Source organism: Equus asinus, chromosome 6, assembly GCF_041296235.1.
Source record: "Equus asinus isolate D_3611 breed Donkey chromosome 6, EquAss-T2T_v2, whole genome shotgun sequence".
Taxonomy (NCBI): Eukaryota; Metazoa; Chordata; class Mammalia; order Perissodactyla; family Equidae; genus Equus; species Equus asinus.
In genome coordinates this window covers 29,262,418-29,278,075 of record NC_091795.1, presented here as the reverse complement: position 1 = coordinate 29,278,075, position 15,658 = coordinate 29,262,418, and the positions used below count along the sequence as shown (strand labels likewise).

At 42.0% G+C, this 15,658-nt stretch overlaps 1 protein-coding gene across 1 annotated transcript in view; it reads right to left on the bottom strand.

Annotated features, from left to right (window-relative positions):
• POLR1A (RNA polymerase I subunit A) overlaps window positions 1–15,658 on the bottom strand; it is a 75,910-nt gene that overhangs the window by 55,260 nt on the left and 4,992 nt on the right. The window contains exons 2-7 of the mRNA XM_014852806.3: window positions 13,127–13,331; window positions 12,087–12,236; window positions 7,034–7,141; window positions 5,690–5,775; window positions 5,457–5,560; window positions 1,150–1,236 (exon numbers count right to left, since the gene is read on the bottom strand). Coding sequence (XP_014708292.3) covers window positions 1,150–1,236; window positions 5,457–5,560; window positions 5,690–5,775; window positions 7,034–7,141; window positions 12,087–12,236; window positions 13,127–13,331 — 740 coding nt within the window. The remainder of the gene's footprint in view (window positions 1–1,149; window positions 1,237–5,456; window positions 5,561–5,689; window positions 5,776–7,033; window positions 7,142–12,086; window positions 12,237–13,126; window positions 13,332–15,658) is intronic.

Here is a 15,658-nt window from a genome sequence, read left to right as displayed (position 1 = left end):
TCCAAACCGGCGAAACCCTGGGCTGACGGAGCAGAGTACGAGAACTTAACAGTCAGCCACAGGGCTGGCCCCCATGTTTTTCTTTATAAAAACTAACAAGCAAAAATAGCATCTGGGTGTTGAGAGCCAGCACATAGGTGAACTGACGGTTCAGGGATGGGCACCACAGGGACAACAGGGCTTATTAACCCAGGAGCTGAGATGGGCAAGGATGGGGAACAAAAACTTTCACCTGCTTTTTGGTACCCTCCTGGACTATTAGACTTACACTTACACACAGCCACACACACACACACACACACACAGACACACACACACACTTATTACTTTGGTATTTATAAAAAATGTATTTGAAATAAACAAAAATAAAACCAAAAACCCTCCATACAGATGCTACCAAGAGGGGACCATCTGTGGATCAAAGCTATATTTTAAGTTTCTGGCGACCTTAAATTAAAAAAAGCTACAGAGACAATGAATAAAATATTAGATCCTGCCAAAGAAAAAAATCATACGAATTTGAGGGCTCTTTTTTCCCCTGACATCACTTATCCTCTTAGCAACATTTTCACTTTTAAGGGTTTATCATTACACAGCAGCTATACTCAGTGATCCAGAACATTCTCAGAGAGTGGGTGACATGAGCACTTGAATATACTGCATAGTTTTTGTTACACACACAAAGGGGAAGGGAGAATTTTTCTTTTTGTAAGGAATTAAAATGTGTAAAAATTTTAATTAAAAAAAGACATATTAGAGTTCACTTTTTGATTCACAGAAGGCATCCCCATAGAAACCTTTTAAAAAAATCTTTTGTTTATGGGCATTTAAAATAAGGTGAGTTACACTGAACCTTCCAGAAATATGTCAAACTGTATTAAGCGACGCCCAATTGCAGCTGTCATTTAATGACCAGAATCAGTTACAGAATCGTCAAGTTCACGGTTTGAGGTGTAATGACCTTCCCCCCTTGATAATGCATCACTGACAATGTGCCGGGAAGCCTGCCCCAAACCTATGGATCAATTCCAGGAGAGATCTACAGTGCTTGCAACTTGGAAAAAATAAAAATAATAAGGCAGGGGAAATGAGTCCAGGAAATTAAAGCCAGGAGAAGATAAAGGGTACTTCCTTAGGCTTGTACAGCACCTTCATTCTTCCAAAGGGTGATAAGATGCTCTCGAGCGCTGGTGGGTGTCAGGTACCCTCGTTTCCCCATCTGAGCCTCCTCAATTCCTGGAGCCGAAGAGGGGAATCAAAGCACAGTAAGTCAATTACAGGCACTCTTTCTGTAATGGGATTTATCAATTCTTTCTTCAAACCCTGCCAAGCCTGCAATTTAACTACAAAAATCAATCTCCAGGACAGCATATTCCAGTTCTGCATTTTTTCCCCCTTAATCTAATTTCTAAGGTAATGAAAACAACATAACTATTGCATAAAATCAATAGAAAAGAAAAAAACATCACCCGTCATGCCATCACATTATCACTATTATCACTTTTATATATTCTTTTCTAGTCCTTTGATTTATACAGTGTTTTAGATAATTGTCATCTTAAGTGTGGATTTATTTTGCACACTAGCTTGCTCAGTGTCATCTTGTGAGCATTTCTGCATGTTGCCACATAGCTTTTGACTGATCACCATTAACAGCTACATTAGATTCCACTGAGGTTTCCTAAGTGACTTAACCACACTCTTATAGTTGGACATCTGAGTTGATCCCAATTTTTTACTATTGTAAGTTACACTATGATAAATATTTATGCACGTGGCTTTTACCAGTAAGGTTCACATAAGTAGAACTATGGATAAATGAGTACAAACATGTTTATGGGTAAGTTTATATTTGAGTTCTTCTTACAAGAATCATGCTGGGGTGTGAGCAGATTGATTTTGGTTTCTCAGATTAAGCAAGATCCTGGGATACTGTCCGTTAGCTATGCCCAGAGTAAGTCAGAAAATCAGACTTGGGGCTGCCATTCAGGAGGTGGGGCTCTAAGGCACTTAATGATTGACAAAGATAATTAAGTAATGGATCCTCTAGGTTCGAACCTATCAACCTCTTCTGGGATACATTCACTGAAATTAAATATTGCTCAATATTCTCTTTTTATGTATTTATCAGGGCAGGAACTCTGTCTTCTGTGTGTTCCTGGCACCTGACAGTGTCTAGGACACCTTAGATACTAAACAGTCACTGGCTTGAAATATATGTTTAAAATATCCAAAGATAATCTATACTTAAAAACCCCACTCTTTTGCCTATTTCTACACGTGCAAAATCCAGCTTCATTCCACCTCCAATTCTCCAGTTAGTTTCCTTACCGCCTGCAGAGGCTATGTCATCACAAGCTTTTAACAGAAATCTGTAACTTGGATAACAATTAACAGATGTACCATAATTTACTTAACAGTTTCTATTAATAGGCAATTAAGATATTTCCAATTTTAAACTAATTGAACAATACTGTGGGTATGTCTAATTCTTAGGATAAAGTCATACAAGTGGAATTGCTAGGTCAAGGAGTCTACACTTTTAAAATTTTGATTCCTATAGAAGCAGAATGTTTCAACCCATTAATGCAATTGAAGGAAGTGTGGGTATGCAACGAAGAGAGGCTCTGACCTTCAGGGACAACCACAGTATTAGGAAGCTATGAACGCTGAGTGAGAAAAAAGACCCCATTAACCTAAAGAATAATTTTGTGGGCATTTCTGGAAATGACTATCTGAACTTTCACTCCTACTAAACGGGCCTGAGGGCTGAGGAAGATCAGCCGAATCTGGCAGTGCTCCCCAGCTCCTGTCCCAGAGCTGTCAGTACATGAGGTGCCCCTACAGCAGTCTAATCACCATGAAGGGGCAGAGACGGGGGTTGTTGAATCACAGGATTTACAGTCAGAAGAAACCTGTGGGATGCTACCTCCTCCTATGGGCTGCACCCCTCCTAACAGGACACTTCTGCAGCCTGCAAAAATGCAGACTGCCTAGATGGGACTTGAGAACATCCCTGATGTGGGTTTCATTCAGCTGTAAGAGCTGCCATGTGAAAATGGGCTCAGGAGGTCAAATAACTTGAGGAAGACTGGATCACAGTGGGCAGAGTGTCTTGCCTGTAAGAATTCTCATTTTAAAATGCTGATGCACACTGTGAGGCTCAAGGAGCACCGTGGAGCATATGCAGCATTTCACAAGCTTATGGTGCTCCTTGTGGGATCACCAGGACATGGGGACCACAGACACAGGCCTCACTGCTTGGCTTCCTTTGGTACAGGAACATGCCTAGACCCTTGCTCAGAACACTCACCCGCCTCCACATCACCTGCTTCCTGGAGTCACTGACCCATGTCCCTTGTAGCCTCCTCTGAAAGCAGAGGCCACATGGTCTGGTCTCCCCCTTGGCACTGTGCTGGGCCACAGGCATGGTCCTTGGCACGAGGCTGAGTGCTCAACATGCAAATGTTCGCTAAATACTAAAAATCCAATCCTGGAACCATCAATAACTACCATTGACTTGCTTCTACTGCATGGAACTTTGGGTGGCACCATCACATTCTCACAGCCACAGTGAAAGACTACTTCAAAGAACGGACCTGGCGAAGGCACTGAAACGCTACTGAACCGCCAGACATTTGCCCCAAGGAAACGGTTATCTTCTAAAATCCTGACCATCTTTGTTCTCAACCTGTGAACATTTTCTGCTCTAAGGGCTAGAGCAGTAATTCCCAATGTTAAAAATTGTTTTAAGGGCTATTTATAAGTGTAGGAAAATCTACCCTTGTGGTTGTTAACTGTTAACCATTAAACAAAATTAAATGGGCTTTCTAAATGTAGTGTGGTATCCTGGATTGGATCCTGGAAGACAAAAAAGGTATTAGTGGAAAAACTGGAGAAATTCAAATACAGTCTGTAGTTCAGCTAAGAGTAGGGTACCGATGTTAATTTCTTAGTTTTGACAAATGCACCATGGTGGTCTGATGTCACATTAGGGCAGACTAAGTAAAGAGTATACGGGAACTCTCTGCACTCTCTCTGCAACCCTTCTGCAAATCTAAAATTAGTCTAAAATAAAAGGTTTGTTAAAAACGAAATAGTGACTGCTATGGTCTGAATGTTTGTGTCCCCTAAAGGTTCATGTGTTGAAATCCTAACCCCCAAGGTGATGGTGCTGGGAGTGGGGCTGTAGAGAGGTGATCAGGTCATGCGGGCAGAACTCTCACGATTGGGATTAGTGCCCTTATCACAAGACCCCAGAGAGCTCCCTTGCCCCTTTCCACCATGTGAGGTTGCAGGGAGAAGCTGGCCATGAGTGAGGAAGTGGGCCCTTGCCAGACACTGACTGTGCCAGCACCACGATCTTGGACTTCTCAGCCTCCAGAACTGTGAAAAATAAATGCTTGTTGTTTGTAAGCCACCCAGTCTATGTGTTTTTTTTGGAGCAGCCCAAACAGACTAAGATAGTTATTTACTCCAGGCCTTGCGAGAGTCCTCAACCTAACAGACAGATTACACAACTCCAGGAAGAGAACTTATTTCCCTGTCTATTCTACATTCTCAAGCTCTGGAATAAGGTTTAGTAACAATATGCTATAGACTTTTATGCACAAAATCTCCTCAACTCTGGGTAAGAAGTTCTGTTGTTGCCGCTACACAGAGTTGAAAACTGAAGGTCCAAGAAGGGACCTTCTCTAAGCCACTCAGAATAAGCAGCAGAGTGAGGTGTCAATCACAGGCTTTTCCCACCCTGGCATACCGACTGTACAATAAAAAATGAACAGTTAACATCTACAGAGCACACACTACACAGCGGGCACTGGTCTCAGTACTTCAAATGGAATACCTTATTTAACCTTCACCACCTCAAATGAAAAATGAAAAACATGTTTAAACAAACTTATTACAAAAAGAAAAAAGTTGGAGTACTAAGTCAGTCTCTCAAATATTTCCCAAATACCCATGAGGGCAGAGCAGAGCCGAGGAGGAGACACTCCACTCCAGAGATCTGAGTGGGAGCCAGGGGCAGCCTGCAGGAGGTGCTAACGTTCTTTGAATGCTTATAGTTTTTCTTTAAAATTCACCTATAGTTTACTTCAAAATAAATCCATACTTGTCCGACAATAACACAGTTCTCAGTTATCTGCCAAGTAAATTTCTGAATTTCTTCCTCAAAAATCTTTCAGAAAAATGAAGACCTGAAGCAAGAGGCACCTCATTCAGCCTTTGGAGCCACGTGTCAAAACGTAGCCCAGCCCATCAGTTCCGTGTGAGTGGCCGGGGCTGGGCACTCACCAGGATCCCCTCTGGTCCTAAGAGGCCTAGACACCGTTCCTCCACAAACATGCAGCTCAGAAACCTGGTGCAGAAGACCAGGTATTCCCAAGGTTCAGGACACATCTGATGGCCACGCATGAGAATGCAGCTGAGAGCCTCCCGGGGCCTGGCCTGCTTACCTGGGGGCTCCGTGTCCTTCTGGTCAGCTTTCCTGTGCACCATGGCTGGATACGTGATTGTCAGTTTGCTGTTGTGCTCCTTTCGGACGACTGACCGCCCAGTCCTACATGTGAAGACAGTTGTGATTGGAGAAGTGAGAGAAGAAAACCCAACAAGCCATTTAATTTACAGCTGAGTGACTGGCCGGAGGCTTCTCACCGGGCACAGGGAAAGGTAAGAGCCTGACACTCACTTGCAGTGGGGACATCGCTTAGCAGTCATATGTGCCTTCCAGAAGTAAGCAATGAGTTTGCTCCTGCTCTCACAGACATTTTTCACCTGTTTAGGAAAAAGTCAAAAAATCTCAGACTGCCATTTTGAAAAGAACCTAGTGTGTACTCATTACGCGGTTTTCATCTTTTTAAAAAAAACACCACGGGAAGCCACCTCCCCTTTTTTATTTATTTTTTGCTGAGAAAGATTCATCCTGAGCTAACATTTGGTGCCAAGCTTCCTCTTTTTGTTTTTGCCTCCCCAAAGCCCCAGGACATAGTTGTACATCCTAGTTGTATGTCCTACTGTTTCTTCTGTGTGAGCTGCTGCCACAGCATGGCTACTGACAGACAAGGGGGTGTGGTTCCACGACCAGAAATCCAACCAGGCTGCCAAAGTGCAGCACGCCAAACTTTAACCACTAGGCCATCAGGGCTGGCTCAGACACCCCTTTCTTAAAGATAATTTTCCACAGAACCCTGATACAGCCAAGCTCTACTAGTTACCGAGTGACTTCTTTACATCTTAAGTTTCCGCATTCATGATATAGGAATAATAGTAACCACCTCACCAAGCTAGTACTAAGATAAAGACCCCTTGAATACAGTATGAGGCTTGGAATACAGTAAATACTCAATAAATGCTAATTACTTTAATTTAAAACAAACCTCCCTGGATGGAGCTGGTGCACCCTCCCTGCTGCCTCCCTCGGGTGGACCTCAGGGTCTGAGAAAGGCACAGCCACAGTTAACCTACACGAGTGGTTTGGAGCCTGGCTGCAAATGAGACGCACTCAGGAGCCTTTGTAACACCTACTTGGGCCCTACTCCAGACCAATTAAATCAGAAGGTCTGGTGTGAAACTTGGGCATGAGGTGAACTGGATTTCAAGTCTGGTACTGTAGGTTGATTACCTCCGCCATTCATTCATCCACTGAACAAACTGATACTTACACAGGTGCAAAGTAGGGGGACAGGGAGGTAGCAAGGGTTTACAGCGTTGGAGAGAGAGAATAAAAGGACATGGACAGCATTCTCAGAGTGAGACTGTATGCCACAACCTTGATGGACTCTGTTCCCAAACCACCCAATTTCATCTAATCTTCTCATCAGTCCTACAGGCAGGCATCAAAGACGAGGAAACGGAGGTTCGGGGACGGTTATGTAACTTTCAAGGTCACAAGCCTCAAAAGAGGCAAAGCTGGGACTCAAACCCCAGTCTACTTCGGGAAGCCAAAAGTACATGCAAATGACAGTGCAACAGGAACTATGACAATTATGCTAAAGATCGAGTGTTACGGGAAAGGAGAAACAGGGTAACTCACATGTGCACCATGGGATCCCAGGAGGTTGTTCTGTACAATTTTGGTTGTATACTGTTCTAACTCTTCCTGAATTTCAAACGCGGTAGGATCAGAGTTTTCTTCTAGAAACTGAAAAACAAAAAAGAAAACCATCCTGTTGCAGTAAATCAAGTGTATGGTTAACAGCATCCCAGGGACGAGTTTCTCCAAGGGAGGGAGAGCTTAGTTTGAGAGGACAGAAAGAAACCTCATGCTGTGCTGCATTTTCAAAACAGTGAGGCAACAATGCTGTTAAAAAAACCAAAATCCAACAAGAGAATATCCTGCTTCCAAAAATGGTGGCCTATTCAGACCAAAGCTAAAACTGAGAAGAACCAAAGATAGGATAAATAAAAATGTTAAAGCTCTGAAGAGCTGATGGGACAGCGAGGAATAAGCAGGCCAAACTGAAGGGAAAACAGGAATCTAGGAGGTGAGAGAGGGCAGGGGCCACGTCTGCTCTGACGCAGGGCTCTGCAATGCATGGCCCAGTGCAACCCTCAGTGTAGTTACACCCCTCCCAGGGAAGACATTAAACAGACTTCCGTGATGCTCCCTGGAGCTGTGCGACATGGCAGCCTTGGCCTGGGGTGCATTTTCCAATTCAGGAATTTTGAACTTTTTACTCTGAAGGCCTCAAATGGTGACAGGGACAGAAATCAAAGCCTAGAGTTAGTGCAAGGACAGAAATCAAATGGGATACCTTCCCTCCCATCCCAACACACAAACACAGAAGCTGGGAACCCAAAGGGCTACACCCTGGGGAACTAGACAGCCCTCGGACAGAACTGCAGTCTGGATTCTAATCACCCGGCAGTCCAGCGAGCCTTAAGCTTTGGACCTGGACTACGATGGTCCCAAGCCACCAAGCACGTGGTAGAAGCAGTAAGAATCCTTTCTGGAGGAAGGCAGCACCATCCTAGGCCTCAAATTATTCTTAAAAAGAATGTAAGTACAACAACAAAACTGTCAAAAATAAGCACGCAACGTGGGGAAGGGGACAGAGTTTTTGAAGACGTGGACAATACAATATCTTGACATTGACGGTAAGCGTATGGGTGATGGTAACTTTGTAACTATTTGTTAGATCGTATGCATGATTAATGCATTTCTGCGTGTATGTTTTACCAAAAAAATTTAAGGTAGCAGACATCATGAACAATTTTATGCCAATAAATTTGAAACTTTAGAGGAAAGACACAAATTCTTAGAAAAATATAATTTACTCTGAGTAAAAGTTTAAGAATATCCTCTCTCTCTTTCAATCTCTCTTTTGGACACATCTGACCTTGGGTTTACTTTTTAGCTCTATTCCCTGGAAACTTGATAAAACTGGATATAACTGTGTTATTAGGCAGCACTGCTTATGGTAAAAATGACCTCAATTGGTTAGACTGCATCTGAACTAGGAAGGCTATGAAAGAACTATAAGTAGCTAGTGGGAAACCACAGCTCTGAGCTTCCCTGGTGCTATTAGGCACATCCTTGAGGCTCTCTGGAAGCCAGACCCATGGAACTGTCACAGAAGATACAGATTCCTATTTGGAGCATGGGGCTTCTGGGCCCGGGCGGCTCCCATACCCAGGTGTGATCTTGTTCTTTTGCTCTTGAACAGTCACTTATGAGAGGACACCTACTGAAGAGAAACGTCTGGCATTGCCCTGCTGGTGTACAGTGTCTCAAATCTTACATGGATTCTTTCAGAGCATTTTAAAGAGAGAGAAAGAGAAAGAAAGAATTCTCTAACTCATTTCATGAGGTCAACCTCATTTAGATAACCAAACTCAAAAGGACAATATGAGAAGGGAAATTTACAAACCAATGGCACTCATGATCACCGGTGCAAAAATCCTAAGACAAAATATTAGGAAGTCCAATCTAGCAACATATTAAAAAGGTAAATTATCAAGAACAAGGGATCTCAGGAATCCAAGGTTAGTTTTACATTAGAAAAGGAATTGAGTAATTCACCACGTGACCTGGTTAAAGGAGAAAACTATCTGAAACTTCAATAGGTTCAGAAAAAGTGTTTGATGAAATTCAACATTCAGCCATCTTAGCAAAATAGGAATAGAGTTTTCTTAATCTGATAAAAAGACTCTATAAAGAAAGTTCAACAAATATCATACTTACTGGTAAAATGTTGAAATGCTTCCCTGGGGTTTTTGTTTTGGGGTTTTTTTTTTTGGTGTAATTTAATTTTATATTGACACTATCTCAGACTCACAGAAAAGATGCAAGTTTAAAAAAATGGTTTTCTCTTGAAACATTTGAAAGTAAGTCGCTGATGTGTCTCATTGTCCCCAGATAACTTTGGTGAACATTATCTATAAGCAAGGACATTCTCTAATATGCCCACAACACAATAATCAAGAACAGTAAATTAACATTAATAAATTACTACCATCTAATCCTCAAACACCATTCAAGTTTTGCCAACTCTCCAATGATGTCCTTTATAGCAAAAGTATCCAGTTCAGAGCCACCCGTTGCATTTACTTGTCATGTCCCTTTAGTCTCCTTCAGTCTAGAAGAGTTCCTTAGTCTTTAACTCTGAAGACATTAACACTTTGAAGATTAAAGGCGAGTTAAACAGAATATCCCTCAACCTGGGTGTGTCTGCTGTTTCCTTACGATCAGATTCACCTAGTAAATCTCTGGAAGGAAAACATAGAAGCGACACTCTGCTCTTCTCACTGCATCCTATCAGGCTGTGCATGATTTCTATCTGTTGCATTAGATGATGCTCACTTTGACCAACGAGTAAGGGGGTGACTGCCAGACTTCGCCACCATAAAATTACTCCTTTTCCCCTCTTTGTAATTAATAAAGATTATGTGTGTGTGGGAGCATTTTGAAACTGTTTAAGTGGCCTGTTACCTAAACTTTCAGATCATTCATCCATTTATATCAGCATGAACTCATGGATTCCTACTTTATTGAACAGATTGTAATAGTTTACTGTCATCACTTATTTTGATGTTCAAACTGTCCCAGATTTGGCTGGTGTGAGCCCTTCAAGCTAAGTCCTGTGTCCTTTTGACATGTCTCCATCATTCTTTGAGCACCTCCTTGCTCTGGGGCACATGATTTTCCAGGTTCCTTGTACTTCTCTGTCTTGGCCCTAGAATCAGCCATTTATCCAAGAAGCCCTTTTAGTGAAGAATGATATTTATAAGCCCAGATGTAGGCCCTAAGTGTGCTCACTGCTACCACTGCTCCAAGACCCTCCCGGGGCAGAATGAGGGAATATCTATGTGCATGTGTGTGTGTGAGCACACCCACACGGGCACATGCACACACAGACACACACACTCTCTTCACAGATACTTCTAATTCTATTCTGACACTACAGGATTAATTCTGGGTCTTCTTTCATACAATTTTAACTCCCTTCCTGAAAGTGTGAAATCAAATAAGTACATACAGCCATGCACTGCATAATGACGTTTTAGTCAACAACAGACCACATATATGACAGCGGTCCCATAAGATCAGTTACCATACAGCCTAGATGTATAGTAGGCTATACCATCTAGGTTTCTGTAAATACACTCTATGATGTTTATGCAATGATGAAATCACCTAATAACACATTTCTCAGAACATATCCCCATCGTTAAGTGACACATGTCTATATGTACTTATCTGATCAATCTTCTTTCCTGTATTGTAACCACTCTCCCATTACTGCTGCCACCCATTCCAGGCATGGACCCTTCTCACCTGACTTGGGCTCACATCGTAATCCTGGCTGCCCTCCTTGTGGACCCCTTTCTTGCTCTATTTGGGCTCTGATATCCCACTCTGGGTCACCTAGCATGGGCACCTTATTATCTGACTTGGACACCCACATCCCATGCTGAGCCTTTATCCCCATTGCACATCCTCCTCACCCTATCTGAGCTCTGACATTCCACGTACAGCTGCCTGCACACGTAGGCACACCCTCCTCACTCTGCTCAGGCTGGGACACTCTCCCTTTGAATATTTTTCTCACCTTGCTTGGGCTCTGACAATCCACACCAGGCCACACCTGTGTAGAATCCTGTCTTGCTCTACCCACCTAATGTCTTTAAGACTGAATTATTCAGGAAAGGAAAGGTGAAACGCTTCCTTTTGTGACAAAAAGCAAGACCAGGATGCCCACTACCCCCTTTAACATAGTAATGTAGAGTCTAGCCACCAAAATAAGGTAAGAAAAAGAAACAAAACATATAAGGATTGGAAAGACACAAAACTGCTATCATTCACAGATGATATGACTATGGTGAAAATCGAAAAAAATCTACAGATAAGGTATTAGAATTGATGAGACACTGTTTTCAGATTACTTCAACATAAATCAATACAAAAAATCAGTAATAGTTTGAACTACCAACAAACAGAAAGTGAATTTTAAGTAAGAGATTTATAATAGCATCAGAAAATCTGAAGCAATTACTAACCACAAAGAGAAAAATGTCTCTTTACAATAGAGAGATCTGGTAGTCAGCATCGTATCCAAGTCATGAAGCTCAGCATTACCAACAGGGGAACAACCAGACAGCACGTGCGTGCCTCCTAAAATGATGAAATACACAGTGTCCTATAGCTGGTAGGTTCTATTCTTACCAAAATGTGAATCTTATGAGGAAACAGCCAGACAAACCCAGAATGTCACAAATCCTATTGGACAACTGGCCTTGAGTCTTCAAAAAAGTCACTATCATGAAAAAGAATTTTCTCCATTCAAACAAACCAAAGGCATGTTAACAATCCAAAGCAATGGAAGCACCTTGACCGGATTCTGGGTCCAGGAGAAAAAAGCTCACTGATGAGGAAAATGACAAAATATTTCAATGTTGTTTTCATTAACGTTCTTTAATTATTCTTATGCTTCATGTTTTCACACCCAGCTTACTGGTATGTAAGACATAAAGATCAAACATTCTGGTGACTATTAGGCTGGCAGTTCATGGGGACAACACACAAGCAGCTCTTGTTTCCACCACCCTGGCTTGCCTGATTTCCATGACAGCCACGACCCACCTACCCTGTTCAGAATTCTCTCCAGCTTGTACACTGCTTGCAGGGCCCCGACCTCCAGAACTCTCAGCTGGCAGACTAAGAGGTGAATCACAGCCCGGGGGCAAGTCAGCATGTGGCAGTTCAAACAGGAGCCCCGGAGCAGCAGGTAGAGTTTCTGAAGAGAGGGTAGAAAAAGCAGCAGGATATTAGAAGGTGATGTAGCATCAAGGTGATTTCCAATGTACTCACAATTTTTGCTTGCATGCGTCAGTTTACCCCTTTAAGAATTCCACTTCAGCCTCCATACCCAGAAAGCCCTTCCTGACCCTAAGAACAGATAAATTTTCCTATTTTCTCTTAAGGTTTCATTTTAATTCATTAAAATTTGAAATTTAATTTGGGTCTAAAGTAACAAACTAACTTTATTTTATTTAATTAAGTACTAAATACTTAATACTAAATAATGAAAATGATTCTCTTTCCTTAATATGACTAACAGACAGAAATCATGTACACTATCATCTGCAGTTTAAAACAAATCCTTGAGGCCAGGTTAACTGATAGAAAGTGCTGAAAATACACAAGCAGGACTCCAGACAAGAGCTGCATTCTTAGCTCACTGTTGGGCCTTCCAGGGCCCTGCTCCTCCTGCCACCAAGCAAGAGTCTATAACTTCACCTTAAGGACTCAGAGGCTTGGAAAACTCCAAAGATCCCTCAATTGCCAGGGAGGCTCTGCCCAGATTCCTGAAGGGCATGGAGCCCCTGAAACCTAAGGCAAAGGTGATGAACCTGAAAGCTTTTTTCCTCCCGTGTGAACAGAACCAAGATGTGGCTCTTCTCAAATGGAATCAAACTAGAATTCATTGGTTAGGGCTGCAGACCACGTTGAATTTACCAGCTTTGGCTCCTCAAGGATTTAAATCTCATGGTAAAGAGCACTTTAACTCAAAATGTCTGGAGCTAACCTCCTCAGACAACTCCTGTGGGGAGAGGGGTGGCACTCACGAATCCCACCAGTAGCCCTGAGACCCACACATCCAGGGTGGCCCAGGGAAGAACATACATCGAAGAGGAGAGGGTTGTACACGGTGAGTGGAAGCTCAATGTGGCCCAGGTGGCCGGAGCAGTTGTTGAAGTCCTGCACACAGGTGGAGCACACCTCTTTGGAGTCCGCGGGGCCCAAAGCTAAATCGTATAGGCCATTCACTGATGGGTTCCCCAGGCTGTCCAGGTATCGAGGGTTCGTAATGGACTTAACACTTAATTTCCTAAGGAGACAGAAAAGACCAAGGGAAAAAGGTTACCCAACTTCCTGGACGTTTCCTCTTTGGCATGTACAAAACTGTGGTCACATGATAATTGTATGTCGGTTTCCCCAGACATGCTGATAGCTCCAGGGGGCAGAGTCTGTGTCGGCCCTGCTCACCAATGAAGCTTAGCACTTAGCACAGAGCCTGCACACAGCGGTTGCTCAATAAATGTGCGCCGAATAATTAAGAGTGATAAAATCTTCAAAAAACACATTTAGTGCAAATCTTGCACTGAGTACACTGGAAGACTGTTTGTTTACCAAAAAAAATGTTACATGCCTACTACACACCAAATGCTTTACAAGCAGCATTTAGTCTGACTTTAACCCTCTGGGATGGGCATCACTATATGCATTTTTCAGAGAAGGAAACTGAAGCTCAGAGCAGTTAGTTGAGTCAATCCAGGTGATACAGCCAGGATGGGGTGGAGGGAGGCAGGATATGACCAGACCTGACTCCAAAGCCCACCGAGTGCAATAAAAGGGAGGGGACCCAAAAATCCCCGTGTGCAGGAATAGTAAATTGAGGAAAATTAAACACAAATGTGCAAACCTTTGAGAAATATAACCTGCTTTACTAAAGGTTTCATCACAGTATTTTACGTTCGGGTTAAAGGGGGCTCCCAATGGACACCTAACAAACTACTTTTACCAAAACCACATTCACGCTGTTTGCTTTTTAAACTTTTTTTTCCTGATTTAGAAAATAAAGACAAAGGCGAATCATCCAAATCTCATGATCTAGAGGAAACCACTGTTAACATTCACAGACTTTTTTCTACAGATACATTTTTTCAAAACGTAACTGGGAACATTCGTTATTTCTAGCATTGCATTTGTTCATTTTAAGTTAGCATTAAAAGAGTGTTTTTATGTCACTAAAAATTCTTTGGAAACGTAATGCTTAAAAGTTGCAAAATTTTTCATTATATGGCAATATAATTCATTTAACGAAACTATTACAGGTAAGCTTATGATACCTATCTGGGTAAAGATTTTTACATAGAATAAGTCAAACTTTTAACTATTTCCTAAAAATATAATTTATCTTCAATGGAGTGTAATCCCTGAATGAAAGGGTGCGAACTGTTTTTTGATATTTTTTTTGTTTTTGATATTCTGGCACCTTGCATTCCAGAAAAGGTGGGCTAACAGTAGATTGCCCCTCTGTCCTAACCCGCACTGTGTCTTGGCACTTAAAAATCTTCCCAAATTTAAAGCTCGGTGGGGAGGGGGTAACCCAATGACATGTTAATTAAGTTTTAAATTATGGTATTTTTTAAAAGTTGTTTTGGTCCTTCATTTTTTTTAATTAAAATCTTAATGTTTTCATTATTGTCTTACATGAGATCATTACACAGGGGGACACTAACTTTTTTTTTTTTTTAAAGATTTTATCTGTCCTTTTTCTCCCCAAAGCCCCCTGCTACACAGTTGTATATTTTTAGTTGTGAGTCCTTCCAGTTGTGGGGTGTGAGACGCCACCTCAGCATGGCTTGACGAGCAGTGCCATGTCCGCACCCAGGATCCGAACTGGCGACACCCTGGGCCTCCAAAGCGGAACGCACGAACTTAACCACTTGGCCACGGGGGTGGCCCCAGACATTAACCTTTTACCATAATGGTGGCAAATATTTTTCCTAGTTTATAACTTGTGATTTGTCATTTTTCATATGTGAAAGTTTATAAATTCTTTAACAGCTTGAGATATAACTCACATACCATACAATTCATCCATTTAAAGTGTACACACCGTGTTTTTTGGTATAACATGGAGTTGTGCAACCATCACAATCTAATTTTAGAACATTTTCATCCCCAATAAGAGAAACTCTGTACCCATTAGCAGTCACTCTCCATCCCTCTCCACCTCCCTCACCAGTCCTGGGCAACAACTAATCTACTTTTTGTCTCCAGAGATTTGCCTGTTCCATACATTTCACATAAACAGAATCAATATGTGGTCTCTTGAAACTGGCTTCTTGAACTTTGCATGTTTTTAAGGTTCATTTAGGTTGTAGCATGTATCTGTACTTCGTTTCTTTTTATTGCCAAATAATATTCCACTGTATGGATGTACCATATTTGATTTATTCATCAGTTGACAGACTTTTGGGTTAATTCCATATTTTTGGCTATTATGAATAATGCTGATGGGAACATTTGTGCACAAGTTTTTGTGTGGATGTATTTTTCCATTTCTCTTGGATATATACCTAAGAGTGGAAGTGCTGGGTCATATGGTAACACCATATTTAACTTTTTGAGGAAGTGCCAAACGCTCTT